Genomic DNA, 16558 nt, shown 5'->3' on the forward strand with positions numbered 1-16558 from the left:
AGGTGGACTCTCAACCGCTGCGCCACCAGGGAAGCCCAAACAATGTCTTTTTTTATTATGTTGTGCACCTTTTTGTGCATTTATTAGCTATTTTCTTCTTTTTTTTGAACTTTATTTATTTATTTTTTATACAGCAGTTCTTATTAGTTATCTATTTTATACATATTAGTGTATATATGTCAAGCCCAATCTCCCAATTCATCCCCCCCGTCCCTGCTTTCCCCCCTTGGTGTCCATACAGAAAACAGTGTCTTGACATTCCTGATACAGGGATAACAGAGCTTATTCTGATTCATCTCATTTAATTCCAATTAGTTTATCTACTTGGGTCATTTGATCTGCAATTACTTGCTCTCAGGGTGCTGAAAATAATGCCCATCCTGACTTCTCCAAATGATGGCAATGCAATCGAGAGGTCTCTCCTGGTGTTCCATTCTCTGGTTCCAGAACATAGAGGAGACCCAGGAGCACCATTATTAGCCACTTTGAAGGTCTGTGATATAAGCTGCTTGCCTGGTTAAACATTGCTCTTCTGTAAGAACCATGTGTTTCCCACATCTAGGGCCCCTCTGGGAGCTAGCTTTCTATATGCAAATCAACCAGTTCAAAGCTCACTCCCCCTGCCACCTCCTTTATCAAGCTCTTATACTCTGAGCCCCTTCTCTGATCCAGTCACCGCAGGGCCAGGTACCAGACAAGAAGAGAAAGCCCTTACTTACCCTAGAACCCACTGAAATTATTCAAACCAGCCAATCCTAAGCCTGCTTACCTTGTCTCACCTGTTGCCTCCCCTGGGGATCACAATAAGGGCTCTTGCCCACTTTTTTCTCCTCCTCCTTCTGCCTCCTGACCAATCCTGGTGCTTCCCATGTGGCCCCGCATGGTGTGCTGGCCCCCTCCTCTTGGGAACTGTGAGTAACAAACTCTCTTTTCAATGACAGTCATCTCCTGATCTGTTGGCCTCATCATACCTGAATAATAAAACCTCCATTTTAAAACCTCTTTCTCAGACTCTCTTCTTTCATTTCCTTCTGAGAAATCCCATGTGAAATCCCTCTGGTCTCCTCAGGGCTTCTGCTAGTGGAAAGGCAAGGATTCTGGAGCCTGGCAGACCTGAGTTGACCACCCTGCCACACCCCTTACCAGCTGCAAGACTGTGGGCTTTTGCTTCACCTCCTTGACCCTTACTTCCCATGCACAGAAAGGAGGATCACAGCATCGGTGTCACAAGGCTGGTTGAGGATTAAATGAGTAATGCAGGTCCTGCATCTAGCACAGGACCCAGGACATGGTGGCTGCGTAATGCACATTAGTTCTCTCCTCCTGTCAGTCATCTAGAGCTTCCTTTGCTGTCTGCTTTCTGCCTGCCCGTTTTTCGTTGTTGTTCTTGTTGTTCAGTCAACTAGGAATCTTGAAGAAAATCCATGGATGACTTATTGTAAGCTTTTCAACCTTTGCTTCCTTTATTTGTTAACATCCAGCCAACCAGAGCCTTTTATTTTCCCCTTCATAAGCCCCCTGCCAACTCTGACATGTTCTGAGTGTGCGTTTTTGATGAAATGCTTGGACCCAACACTCACTCCAGCTGCTTCTCTCTTGCGAATGGCTTGTCCAGGAGTTATCCCAAGAGCCCGGGACGTGGACTCAGGCCTGGGTTCCAGTGCTGACTCTGCTTCTTATGTATGACCTGGGCACTTTGGTTAACCACTTTAAGCTTTATTGGGTTAAAAATGTACATGCTGCCTATATCTCAGGACTGTTTTGAGAGGCAGATGGATGATGTATATGAGAAGTGTAAAGAGATGTAACACTACGAGGGACTATAATTAAAAATACAAGAGGCAATTGGGGTTGGACCTCTGTTTTTCCTCTTCTGTGTATCTTGTACTTCCCCCTCTACTTCCTGGTACCCCTATATCCTGCCCCTATCATCCCAGGTCTCTCACTGCTCAACCCTTCTCTTCTCCCTCCCATCCCTACCCCGCTGGTGGCTCTGAGCCCAGACTTTCCTTTCTGGGGGCAGAAAGAATCCTTGTGAGAGGGTCAGAGAAACAGGGAAAATAAAAGGAAAAGGAAGGATCAACTTTGTGTGTGTGTGTGTGTGTGTGTGTATGTGTATGTGTGTGTGTGTACCTGCTATGTCCCAGTTTCTATCTCACATAAACTTCTTAGCCCTGAAAGGTAGGGATCCTTAGTGGCATCACTTTACAAATGACGACATGGAGGCTCAGAGAGATGCAATGACTAGTTGGGAAGTAGCCCATCCTTGATGCAAAATGAGATCTTTTTAAAGTCTGAGCTCTTGACTATGGTATCTTGCTCCCCAGGCAATACATATTTATTGAGCATCTACTATGTGAGGGGCACAATGCTAGGTGCTAGAATATTGTTTCTTTCTAAAGAGAAACAACTTCCAAAGGACCACCCTCAGGCTGTATTATAAAAATGATCCCTTTCAGCCAATACAGGAAGGAAACATCTTCCTTGGAGCAAGTATGCTTCCTGGTATTCATTTCTTTTCATACTTGACTCTGACCATTTCTGTGGGTTCATCTTCTGTACTAAACAGTGAGCTTCTTCTCTGCATCTTCTGCCCATGGGGCTGAATCCAGCACACACACAGTTACCACTGAATGTCTGTTATTACATTTAATTAAGGGAAAAGGAACGTCTCCACCCACCCCAGGAAGAGAAGGAACACAAGGGAACGAGAGAGAAGGTGGTGAAGGAAGAACTGGGTGGGGGGTAAAAGTGTCTGAGATAGGATGAGAGATTTCTCCTTTCAGAAATGTAAGTGTTCTCAAAATGAAATGTTAGTGTCCAGTGCATGTTGGTACCACACCTGGCATGGCCCAAGCCTGGCATTATCCAAAGTGAGAGCCCTACATTCTCTGAGACGCCCTGGAATTTGCAGCAAATGTGTACTGAGCTCCCCTTTGTGCCAAGGTGCCAGTGATGGGACACAGCAATGCCCCTTTCTCCTGAGGAGTGTCCAGTCTAGCCTGGAGAGAGGAGGGCCATGACGATCACTTGGTCATGCCAACCAGAGGTTCCTCCACAGGATGTTGTCATTGATTCGCTCACAGTTTTTTGATTTTATCTTCTATCTCGATGAAGGTTTTGTAATGTCTAAACTTCCGAGAACAAAGAGAATTGGGACTTTTGGAAGTGCTCTGGAGTTCTGTCTTAGCCCCTAGACTCTTATCTGCTCCTTAGATGATCTCAGACTACTGATGACCGAAGGCATTGGGACCATTTCCTAGGTCCCAAATTCAAATTGTGATTCAGAAGTGGCTCTTAGAGAGTGCGTGGAAAAGGTTGTTTCTTTCATAAAAATATGAAAAAGAAAAAAATGAGCCAAAGTCAAGACATAATATAAAACAAAATGAAAGAAGAAAAAAAAAACCCCAAACACCCAACGCTGCAGTTGATTCTCGAATTTTAGTGAGGTGACCGTATATCCAATGTTCTGTCAGTGTGTCCAGGTGTGAAGGAAATGATAAGACTCTGTCTTAGCAGGATGGAGGGAGAGGGTCCCCCGCCAGCTTTGAAGAAGTAAACTGCCATGTTGTGGAGAGGACCACGTGGCAGGACATGACGGGTATCACCTAAGAGCCGAGGATGGCCTTGGGCCAACAGTCAGCAAGAAAGTAGGGGTCTCAGTCTTACAACCACAAGGAACTAAATTCCTCCAACACTGAACTTGAAGGAGGACTCCAAGCTCCAGATGAGAAACAAAGCGTGGCTGACCCCTGACTGCAGCCTGGTGAGACCCTCTCATCAGAGGGCCCAGCTAAGCAACTCCCGGACACCTGACCCATGGAAACGATTAGATAATACATGTGTTAAGCCACGTAGTTTGTGGTAATTTGTTATACAGCAACAGAAAATGGACACCCCCCCAAAAAGAGATTAAATGCATAATGAGGGATCTGTTATAACTGTATGCCATTTCATCCCTGGTCAGGGAAGCAGCAGAGGTTAGTGGTCAAGAATATAAACTCAAAAAAAAAAAAAAAGAATATAAACTCTGGGACCAACCTGCTTGGGTTTAGATTCCAGCTTTGTTACTGACTGTGTGACTTTGGGCAAATTACTTAACCTCTCTGTGCCTTGATGTGTCCCTTTCTAAGATGGGTCTAGTAATAGTACCTACCTTAGGTTACTAATTAAACTTAGTATTGAACTTACTAAATGTAGAACACTTAGAACTGTGACTGATGCATAGCAAGTCCTACTCAAGTGCTTCCTAACATTATTATCAAATCAAAACCAAAACAATCTGTATTCAGAAACACAGGAGATCAACTGCTTTATGTTATAGACAGAAACTGAGCTCCAGAGAGAGGAAGTGTTTTGTGCAAGGTCAGAAGAGTAGTTCTAAATTTACAAACTACATTTAATCCTGAAGTAAAGGCTCAGAGAATCCGTAGGCTAAAAATCATATTCTGTGTAATCTGTTCATGGGGAAATCCAGCCTAAATCAGGTTCGAGAAAAATGGGGCAGTTTCAGGCCTCTCCATGCTCGGTGGGCCACTTAGATCAGGTTTACCTTCTTGTTCTTCAGGCCAATGATGTCCTCCTTCAGATGTGACAAAGACTCTCTCCTTGACCAAACGTTATTCAGGCTCCTCTGAGCCCTCTCTTCACCTAGGTCCCCATCCTGTCTTTGGCTAGCCCAGCCCAGTCCTAGCAAAGAATTCTTCCAAATCATTTTAGTAAGAACCATCGCCCCACACCTTTGATATCTGATCACTCTTGGTATCTGAGCAAATTCTTCACCCTCTACCTTTTGACGTGTAAGTCCTTGACTTGTCTTGAGCAAGAATCCTGTTAAGTGGATTAAGAGTCCCCCTACTCTTGATGTCTCCTCCTAGTAATTTTCCATACACCGACCTGCCCCCAATTCTGCTTGTTGTCTACAAATCTCCCCTGTACTCAGAGTTGAACCCAATCTCTTCCCCCCTATTGTGATAGTCCTGACACCTACCACAATAGTCCTAAGAAAAATCTTCTGTACTGCTTTTAACAAGTGTCAATCAATACTTTCTCTTTACCAAGTGTCATCTGTCTTGGAAGCCTTCCATGATCCCAGCCTGCAGTGAGCACCCTTCTGTCAAGCTTCCATCACATCCTGGGCTCCCTCCCCTTTATCTCCCTGTACGATGTTACTATTCATACCCCTGTCTGTCTTCCCCACTGAACTGGGGTTCCATGAGGGCAAGAACTATGTCTTATATATCTTTGAATTATTACCACTTGGCACAGTTGCTGAACCCTAGTAACTTTTTTTTTCTTAAAGTGAACAAATCAGTTACTTAAGTGGGGTTTCTGCAGGATCTTGTGATGACTGCTGGACATGCTATCAGGGCTTCACAATATTTGGAAATAGCTGACTGATTCTTAAAGGTTGAAGAGACCATATTATGTATGGTCCATGGACCAGCAGCCTTTGCACCACGTGGGAGTTGCAGAAATGCCGAATCTCAGGCTGCATGTACTGAATCAGATTTTATTGAGATCCTCACAAGTGATTCATTAAAGTTTGAGAAGCATTGGTGTGGGCCAAAAAAGAAAAAAAAATACACACACACACACACACACACACACACACACACACACACACACACACATATCCCCAAAGACTAGGCTTATTCTTACTATTAAGTTTCTTTCAACAGCGAAGATTCTATAATCTCATGTTTATCTGAATCCCTGGGAAACAGTGCAGACAATTAACAATGTCTTGAGCTATGGGGCACATAGACCTGGGTTCAGTTTTCAGGACTCTTATTTAACCTCTGAGTTTCTGTTCCCTTGTCTTTAAAATGGGGATAATACTCACGTCATACTTTCTATTGATGGTTAAATAAAATAATGTATTGTTCAGCAAATGTTTGTTCCATTCCCTCCCTTCCAAGTTCTGGACTCACTGTTACCTGCATTATTGAGAATGGTTCATGACTACCAAGCAGCTGTAGGAAAGGATTTAGACTTTAAGGAGGGAACCCATGTGTCCCCCTTGTCTTTGTCTCCATACCCCATACTCATGTCACTTCCATCCACCAAAACTGGAGAGAACAGTCCTTGGAGTCACAAAAATAGTGTTTGAGATGTGGTTCCCCCAATTACTTCATCTCACTGAGCCTTGGTTTCCTCATCTATGAAAAGAATAATCCTTCCTCTCATGAAATTCCAACAGGCAAGAGAAGCAAAAAAGCTAGCCCATCAGCACATAAGTGCTCCATAAATGGTGGCTGTGGTTGGCTACAGGTAGCTCTGAACAATGTTAGAATGTGCAAAGCAGATCTGTTGTCAGAGGACATGATTAAACTGGGGTCTTCCATTAGCCTTCTCTGCTGGATTAGACATAGGTTTTTATGTTTGCAGGTTTTATGTTTTATGTTCTAAATAACTCAGAGTTGATGAAACGCCCAAGCTCAGAATTGCCATTTGTTTTGGAATATATATAGGACACATTTGTTTCGGAATATATAGAGGACACACACATTTGTTTTGGAATATATATAGGACACAGAGTGTATCACTTACGGAGATATTCCTGGGATTTTGGAATCTGAGAGTGACTAGCCTTGTGTGATGCAGTGACTGTGGACCAGCGAAAAAACAGAGACGTTTCTGGGATTTCTGAGGGGAGCCCTTTGTTTTGAGGCCAGATGGCCAAGCCAGTCTACATAAAGAGGGCTCTTGGCCCTTTTCCTTCAGGGGTGTTGGTTGTTGGGGGGTGAGAGAATTTTCTCTCACCTAGTTTTTAATCCTTTAAAAGGTCTGAATACAAAATGTTTATCATAATATTCATGGGAAGGAAATCAAATTGCTCACTTGGGGAGAGTGGAAATATTAATGAAATAGCTAATGTGGGATCACAGATAATGAGTTTGGAGGAAGGTCTAGAATTGTTATTTTCTTGTAGATCTGGGAAGCTGAAAAAACTCAAAGGTTCACATTTATATCCACACATAACATGCACCCATCTGAACACACAAAGTCTTTCAATTAATGGATGTATCTTAAAAGTTGCTACAAAACTTTAAGCAGGTAGAACATGATCACTTGTATTGTCCGGTAATAAGGCAACAGAGTGGGGTGAGTGATGTGTCGATGACAGTATGCACTGCCGTAGGGTCCCACCTATGGGACCATCTCAGCAATGCACATGCATACACACTGACGGTGAACCTTCTGGGTCCTGGCTTCTTCACCATCTGCCATAAATGTTTATGTTACATCACATGCTATTTAATATTAATGAACTCAGAAAGTCACATATGCATATATATTTTCTGAATTGCCCTGTATATGTGGACCTATGTCTCATTCAAAAGGCTAAGGCAGCAAGACAACTGTCTGCACCCTTCAAAAATGTCCCTGTCATGAGGTGCAAAAAAGGACAAAAGAATTGTTCCTAATTAGAGACTACGGGCAACTAAGATGTAATATGTCTTGGACTGGATCTTGGAATCAGGAGTGGGGGTGAGGGATGGGAGTGATAGGGGTTACTGATGTTAAGACACTACTAGAACAATCGGCAAACTTTAAATGTAGACTGTATGTTAGATGATAGTACTGTAACAATGTTAAATTTCTTGAATTTGATCACTGCACTGTGGTTATAGAAGGGAATGTCCTTGTTTCTTTAAAAAAAATACATCCTAGAATATTCAGATTTAAAGGGGCATGACATATACAATTCACTCTCAAATGTTTTAGAAAAAATACAGACAGAGAGATATGAAGCATATGTGGCCAAATGTTAACAATTTGTGAACCTAAATGAAGGGCATACAAAAGTTATTTGTATTATTCTTGCCACTTTTCTGCACTGTAAGTTTAAAAATAAACTGTTTACATGAATGTAATATGGTGAAACTTATCTTGGCATTGTCTTTTTACTTTTCAGCTAACTAGATAATTCTACACGACGTGAAAATAGACTGCCTGGTTCACTGTTGTATTCACGTGCCCATCACGGAGTAGATGCTCAGTTGTGTGGAATACAGAAGAAGTGATAAAGAGCATGGTGAAATTATTCTGCCACTGCAGCCCTGACTTTCTTCCTTCAAAACCACAGCAGCATAACTTACCCAGGAATCTGTGGAAGACTCTGCTCGGAGCAGGCCCTGTCAATCATTTTGTGACAGCGTCCCAGCCTCATTGACCAGAAGGTCTTGGTACCTTGGGAACCAAGTGGGAAACACTTCCCCAGCACTGACTGACATTCTTTCATTCCAGAAGATATTGTCTCTGAAGACTACCGAATGTGTTGGAATAAACCAATGACCAAACCCATCAAATATTCACAATCAGAAACCCTATATGCCTAAACTTTAATGGCATTAAATTGGAAAATAAACCCTTAGGATTAAAAAAGGGGGAAAAAAAAGCATATCGTCATGAACTACACGAAGACATGACTGGATAAGCCCGGCAGCCCAACTGACTTCTGTATCGTATAAGGAGGCAGCAGCGTTCGGTGGAGACGTGGGTTTCTGATGGCAGTTGGATTTTGGTTCAAATTCCAGCACCTCCATTAACAACCTGTGTGATTCCGGGTAAGTAACGTTAATTTCTCTCAGGACCGGTTCCATTAGCTAAATAATGGGGATCATGATAAATACCTTCCTTATATTATAATGTTGCTGTAAGGACCCATCAGTGCCAACTCCCAGAGAAGTCCTGGCTCAGTAAATGGTAGCTCTTGTTATTTTCACCAAGAGGGTGCGGGAGCCGTGTCTGAGAGGGGATTTTAATCACGTTTCTTCCACTAACACAGAGCTCCCTAAAGGCCTGGTGACCACAAATGAAGCCTTAACTCAAAGACAGTAGAGTCTTTGAAAGGAACAGAATTAAAAGTAGGGTCTGTCCTTTCATGATGGGGTACAAAGAAGCTATTAGTCAACTCGGCAAATACGTCCTCTGTAAATCAGCTCAGTGCGTTTGGAGAGCTCACTTGGAAGCAGCATGCTGATGAGGTCCAAAGGGGAGCTTAAAACTTAGTGTCTCTACCTGTGCCATGTAATCTAGGAAATAACCCAGGAGAAGCATTCAGAGAATCAATTACTGCCCTCCTAGTTGATCTCAGCTGTCTAAATATGGTCATAGATTGCCCAGGTCTATTTCAAATGAATTTTGAGAAAGTCCATGAGTGTGGCAAGAATTGGAGCATCTAAGGAGGGGTTGCTGTCTAGGCTGTGTGGTTATTGTTGGATGGTGAACGAGGACTTAGGAATCTCATCATCTTCCATAGGTTCAAATCCTCTTGTCCGCCAATACTTAGTATGTTTCTTTTCTTCTGGGGAAGAGAGCATCGTTGCAGATTACGTGGCTTTGGATTTTAAAAAGTAGGCTTGGGTTTAAGTTCTGATTCTGCCATGTACTGACTATGTGAATTTGGGGGACTTACTGAATTTCCCAGAGCTCACTCAGTTTCCTCATCAATCAACAGTAATAGCCACTTTGCTGTTTTGCCGCAAGGCTTCAACGAGCTCCTGCATGCCCAGGGTCCTTTCACAGTGGTTACCCAATATATCTCAGCTCCCTCGGGCACTGAATATTATGGGGGCTAAAGGAGAGAATCCTGTCCTCCCTCCCAACTGAAAGCCAAGATGGTTTTGGCTTATTTAAGCATGAAAACATCAGTGTGCCCCATTCACAAGCGTCTTTTACCCTAGGGAACTGATACGAAGGAATCAGCATCTGTAGCAACTGCCTCTGACCAAGTGGCTACAGCTCCCCACACATGAGCCGGGGCTGGCAAAGTGCTGCTGCCCTCAATGTAAGTTCTGGGAATTCACGCTGTTGGTGCTGCAGACCTCAGCCTCCACCGGCTTGGCAGCCTCTGTGTTGAACTTGGGAATCAGCCACGATCAGAGTTCTAGCCTTAAGTGAGAGTAGCTTCAGAGTGTCAGGCGCCTGTCTTTGGGGAAATAGGATTTCCTCTTGTGGGTGTGGAGTGTCAGTTTCTGGCTTTAATAAATTCAGCGTACGTGAAGCTACACCGTCCTCCAATTTATACCTATTGTCTCCAAGTAATTAGCACCTTCCTTCATTCTCAGAGCTGACCCACTTCAGATGATAATAGATTACATGGTCACAACTATACCCACAGAAATGCAAGTGAAGAAGCAAGGTGGCTGGGTGTGATTCAGGGGCCATGAAAAAATTTAAAAAATAAAAGGCTTTAGGGAATTAAAAATTGATTTTCAACACTGAGGAACTAGAGCTGTCAGCATATGAAAGTTTGAGTGCCTGTGCGTGTGTGTGTGTATGCACAGGGGAGAGGAAAAAGCAGTGGTGTGCGGGTAGATGTTTAACAACCGGCTCTCAGGGTGGCAGGGCCCTGATTTGTGATGTTTTCTGATTTCCATGGTGTAAATACTCCAATCACGGATGATTTCACGCTACAAAGGTGATGTCTCTGTACACAGGAGTAGGAAAGAGATGTGCACAATAAGCTGGCTCCCACACGCCAGTGGAAAAAGGAAACTTTAACGTGAACTTTGAATACTTTTGTGATGTTTTGCTTTTTACAGTATTTATGTATAGCTTTTGTAATAATACTACATATGTAATTTATGTATGTGAGATATACACACACACACACACACACACACGAGACATATACACACACACAAACTTATGCATATCTGTGTGAGGATTAGTCCTAATAGTTTTCCTAAATTTGTCAGTAAATCTGAGTGAATGCACGTGACTATGTGACACATTGAGGGCCTCTCATAAATCAGGCTGCTGCTGCAGCGTTTCATGACTAACAGGACAGTTGCCACGGTTTCCCTTGCTGGCCCACATATGCTACCTAAAACATCTGGCCTTCAGTATTGAGACAGAAGCTGAATGGAAAATGTGAAAATGCTCTGAGGGTTGGAGCATGAAGTGAGATCTAACCTCAGGCAAAGAGAAAAAAGAGGTTCAAGTTCAAGCAATGAGAGAACACAACGGGAGAACAGAAAGTGTAAAGTTGCTGTTTACCGACTTTGCTCTCTACACGGAAGTGTGTCCGGTAGCTCCTTACAAGAGTGGGAGGGGAGTGGGGAAGAAACAGTCTGTACTTTCGTTTATTGATGCAGCGTTTGCTGGTCACACTGCAACTTGATACAAACAGCCCGGCAGAGAGTAGGGCCCTGACTCTTGTTCTCATCAATGTAAACACAACATTAACATTGAAGATTCAAGAAAATGGCTAAAAAGTCCAGTGTCCCTTCAATCTGTGTAACGGTAAAGGTGCTGGCCTACCCTTGGATGGGTCCCCAAGGGAGCCTGAGGTCATGACCTCGTCCCAGCTGCAGCGGAGTGGACGTGTGAACACAGTGGAGCCCAACACATTCTTCCCTAAGTTCTCCAAACGGGCTTGTGAATCTTCAGGACTGGGCTTGAGGGAATTACGAAAGTTCTTCTAAAGGCCTGAGAGGTTCGTACCTTTCGCGTGCATGGAAACCATCCCTTTAAAGCCCTGTCCCCATTGAATCAGTCACTGCCAATAGAAAACGTGACTGGTTGTAAAACAGCTGGTCTCTGTACTTCCACAGTCCCCATCGTAGCCCCTGGATTCTGGAAAGTAGGGAATTCAAGGCCATGGGGCCTCGGTGACCATCCCGAAGAAGGTGACCCGTGTAGATGTTGGCCGCAGACTCCCGTCCTCCTGGCTGGGCCACTGCTGATAGAGGGATGGCAGCTAAGCAGCTGCTTCTCCTTCAGAGCCTTAAAGGATCGGGTTTTCTAGTTGGGATCCCCAGACCCAAAATAAACAAATAAACAAAATCCCCCAAAACAAAACAAGAGTGACCTTGAGGATAAAGAACCGAGCAATCCCCACCTCTAGGTCCTGCCGAGTACAGTGTCCCCACTGGGTTTTCCCGAACAGTTCTGATCACTGGTGTGCCCTCCTTTTGGATACCCAGTTGAACTGCAGGGTGAAGGAGAAAGTCTTCTCTGATGAAGAGACATTTTTGCTTTTATTTCCTTGGATGGCTAACCCCTACACCCTGCCTTCTTTTTTTTTTTTTTAAAAAAAAAAGCCATGAGAATATCCTAAAGACCTGCCTGGTGGTGTGCCTGTGCGGAAGGATAACCCCCTTGCTCCCTCTCACCCTCTGTGTCCCGTTCCTGGAGAGACCACATAGGTGGGCTGTTTTCCCACGCTCTGGGAGTGATGGGTCATGGGCCAGAGAGGGACTGGCCGGATCCTTGTCCCAGATCTCCGTAGGGAGGGCAGCTTTGTTGGGCCAAAGAGACAAATAAAAACAAACCAAAAAAAGCGGTGCTCAATTTGAGTTTGAAGGCTGGGCCCCACACAGCAAGTGGCTCTCCCCCTGGTAGAACGTCTCTCCCTTGTGATGGGCTTCTTGGTGCTAGCTGTTGTTCTCGGCCGTGAGATATTTGAGGGCGGCAAAGCCGTAGCGGCGGGACATGTCCTGCTGAAACTCCTCCTTCAGGGTTTTGAGACAGATGCGGTATTGCTTGTTGGACCGGAACTTGGTGATGTCGAAGCTAGGGGCGTGAGGCATGTGGATCATGTATGCGTTGGGCAGCACGATGAATTCATACTCCTGGAAGCAGACAAGAGCAGTGTGAGACCTGCAGAGCCCCCAGCGATGTATGATGAACACCCAAGCGGATGGCCGCCTGACCAAGCGAAGGAATAAGTGGTGAATGACACCAGGAAGCAGGGCAGCACCACCATGTGGACGGGAGCAGCTCAGGGCTGTCTCCATGACCTTGGACACATTACCTGGCCTCTCTGAGCCTTAGTTTTCCCATCTATAAAGTGAAAGTAATAATACCCACCTTGAGAGACAACCAGTAATGTATGGACAGTGCTGGGCAGAGCTTATGGCCCATAAAACGTTCCTGATTAAGTGTGAGTACACACCCACATGTTTGCTCTAGAATGACACAAGCCACAGGAGACTCTCTTGCTCGATTAAGTGATGTCTGCTTATGTGACTTCTCATAGGGTTTGATGAGATTTAACAGTCTCGTCAGATTAGCACAAAAGAGGGGACAAAAAAGGAATGAGGAAAAAGGTGCTCCACTGGACGGAAGCTCATCAAGAACTAAATTCTCAAAAACAAAACAGAAAAACCCCAACAAAAAACAAACAGAGGGCTTCCCTGGTGGCACAGTGGTTGAGAGTCCGCCTGCCGATGCAGGGGACGTGGGTTCGTGCCCCGGTCCGGGAAGATCCCACATGCCGCGGAGCGGCTGGGCCCGTGAGCCATGGCCGCTGAGCTTGTGCGTCCAGAGCCTGTGCTCCACAACGGGAGAGGCCACAACAGTGAGAGGCCTGCGTACCAGAAAAAAAAAAAACAAAAAACAAAACACACCAAACTTCTCATCCAAGCAGCCTTACTACAAATCATCGTATGGTATTCTCCACTTTGCAGAATATAGATAGGAACTCAGATAAAAAATAAAATGCCTCTAAATAGCTAAAACAGGTGACATAAATTCGGGATGTGTAACTCAAAGGAGAACCAGCACAGCTGCACTCAGAATTACAATCTCTGATTTTAGATAGAATGTCTGATAAGCTTTGGTCATCCAGTTTCCCAGCCCAGAGCAGATCAGAATAAACTCAAAGGGAAATGCCAAGATGGGGAAAGGTAGCTGTTCCACGTGGAGGAATACTGACAGCAGCCAGAAATGACAGTTGATGGTGAGGAAGGAGTGAGAAAAACCATAAAAAGAAAATGCAAGAACTCCCGGAGCTTAGCTGTCTGGGATTTTTCACGTGGGGACAAACGGCCCTACCGATCCCAACAGCTCCTACAGGTGTGGCTGGATTACCTGTCAAGTGTGTACTCATTACCTCCCTAAATCACTAGAAAGAGTAAAATTACATTTGGCAGAGCAAGGAAAATATGCAACAAATTTTCAAGAGTTCTGTCAAAATTGTCTAAAACAAAGCCCAGGTCTCAGTGCTGGAAAAATTAACTTTATTGAACCAGTTCACCTCACCACACTGCCGGATGCACGAATATTACAACATTTCTTTCAAACAGAAGCTGAGGCAGACTAAGCATTTCTGTTTGTGAGCAGCACTGGACCACCTCCAAGACTGAAAAAACGGACACTAAAGGTCGTGCTCTCCGTTGTTAAATATGGACACCATCCCATAACCTTCTATCTACATCAGTGGTTTGCAACGCTAGAGGTTTATTCAAATCACCTGGGACTGTTCTCAAACACACTGGAACTGTTGGCAAGTTCTCCAGGTGACTCAGGGCAGGCAGCACCGAGTATCCATTGCTTTCTCTGAATTCAGGATGCTCCTGTTGAGAAATCTTTACACTGTGCTCCAAGAGGCGGTGCCTTGGAGAATAGCAAACAGAGAGACCAAAGGGTGGGGTTGAGGGGCCTAAGCCTCCTTCTCCTAACTGAACCAGAATAGCTTTGCTTTTGTTTGTTTGACACAGGGGCTGCCAAGCTGTGGTGTGTCTGGCCGGCTGCATGTTCTTTAATAAATAAAGTTTTATTGGAACACAGCCACGTCCATTCTTTAGATACTGTCTACAACTGAACGACAATGGCAGAACTGAGTCGTTGAAAAAGAAACTTGCAGGCCCCACAAAGCCTCCCAAATTTACTATCTGGTTCTTTGGAGAAAAGCTTTGCAGACCCCTGGTTTAACCTATTAGAATTCTGCGGAGATTTCTTTTGAAGTAGGTGCTCAGTTAAGTATTAGTTGAATGAATGAAAAGGTTTCATGATTAAATACAGCCTGAACATCATCACTCTTTTAGTTACAGGGTAGAATAAACAGCTGCTCCTCAGCTGCGTGCTTTGTGTCGTTTATACCGAACTGCTAGAATGCTTTGTGTCAGTTACATGACTCACAGGCTGAGTGATGAATGGTCATCATTTGCTTGTCTTCGTCACTGGGTTGAATGAGGATGAGGGGGTGAAGTGGTTTGTCACAGGACACTCACATGTGCCTGAGTCCTGGCTGGGAACCCAACTGTCTGTCACCCAAGGGAGAAGAAAGAGAAAAGTTTTGGGAATCAACAGCCCTGAGAATGAGTACTGTCATGTTCTCACTCTAGATCCCTGAACACGCTGTGTTCCTTCTCTGGTCCCTGCGTATTATCTCCAAGGCCCTTCCAGCTTTAAGATCCAGGCCTCCCCTTTCCCCACAGCACCGGGTCCATAACGTCCCACTCTTCTCACCTGGGCATCCAGTTCCATGATGTGAGCCACCTTGTTCCAGCCAAAGCCCACAAACCTCCGGTCGTACTCAGGGCAGTCCCGTCTCACGACAACATACGGCTCGAAATCGGCCTCCCACTCAACCCGGTAAGGCGTGGTGGCGGTCCGCCACTTGGCAAAGTTTGTGGGTGCGTGGCCTTTAGTCCAGACGTGGTACCTGGGACACGTGGAGAAAAGCCACTGAGTGGAGGGAAGGAAGCTCAGCTTTCCAAATGCTGATGGTTTGGAGGATGAAGAGCTACATGCTGATATAGTCCTTGTTGTGGGTTGCATTTTGTCCCCCACCCCCCGCCAAAAGCTATGTTCAAGCCCTAACCCCTAGTACCGGAGAACGTGACCTATTTGGAAAGAAGGTCTTTGCACATGTATCAAGTTAAGAAGAGGTCGCAGTGGATTATTGCAGGGTCTAATCCAAAGGCTGGTGTCCTTATAAGAGGAAATTTTGGATACGGAGATACACAGGAAGAATGCCATGTGAAGATGAAAGCAAAAATTGAAGTGATAGACCTGCAAGCCAAGGAACGCCAAGGATTGCTGGCAACCACCAGAAGCTGGAAAGAGGCACGAAAGAAATCTTCCCTAGAGCCTTTGGAGGAAGCCAGGAACCACCATCACCTTGAGTTTGGACTTCTGGCTTGCAGAATGGTGAGAATAACTTTCTGTCACTTTAAGCCACCCAGTTTGTAGTACCTTGTTACAGCAACGAATACAGTCCACTATCTACATCCTTTACTAATGAAGAGGCTGTCACTGTGAAAGGGTACATGACTTTCTGGAGTGCTCTCTGTCGTTTATGTGGAACTGCATGTTAGTCTGTAATAGGGTCATTCCTACCAGGGACCCTTGTGGAAGGCAGAAGACTCTCTTCTGGGTGACCCTGCCCTCGTATAATGTTCTCCCTCTTGAGGCAGAACCTGTGACTATGGTATCACCTCTGTGATTATGCTATATTATAGGGCAAAAGGGATTTAGTACATGTAATTATGGTCACTAATCAGTTGACTTTAGATTAATTACAAGGGAGATTATGGGGGGTGGGCCTGACTTAATCATGTGAACCTTTAAATCTGAGTCTGGAAGAAAGCAAAAAGCCATGCGTGAGATGCCTATGGGGGCCACATGGCAGTCCTACAATGACAAGGAAAGGAATCCTGCCAACGACCAGTGAGCCTGGAGGAGAACCACATGCTCTAGGGACAACTGCAGCCTTGCCCACGCTTTGATTTCAGCCAAACGAAACCCAAAGCAGAGAATCCAGCCATTCCATGCTTGGACCTCTGACCCTCAGAGACTGTGAGATAATAAATTTGTA

The 16558-nt window shown here is 44.8% G+C and overlaps 1 protein-coding gene across 3 annotated transcripts in view; it reads right to left on the minus strand.

The window, feature by feature from the left end:
- Positions 1 to 10989: 10989 nt before the first annotated feature.
- LARGE1 (LARGE xylosyl- and glucuronyltransferase 1) overlaps positions 10990 to 16558 on the minus strand; it is a 590275-nt gene continuing 584706 nt past the window's right edge. For all 3 annotated transcript variants that reach the window (XM_082666633.1, XM_082666632.1, XM_082666634.1), the window contains exons 14-15: positions 15208 to 15403; positions 10990 to 12587 (exon numbers count right to left, since the gene is read on the minus strand). In XM_082666633.1, coding sequence (XP_082522759.1) covers positions 12390 to 12587; positions 15208 to 15403 — 394 coding nt within the window. In that variant the 3' untranslated portion in view covers positions 10990 to 12389. The remainder of the gene's footprint in view (positions 12588 to 15207; positions 15404 to 16558) is intronic.

Source organism: Grampus griseus (genome assembly GCF_964374135.1).
Source record: "Grampus griseus genome assembly, chromosome: 11".
Lineage (NCBI taxonomy): Eukaryota > Metazoa > Chordata > Mammalia > Artiodactyla > Delphinidae > Grampus > Grampus griseus.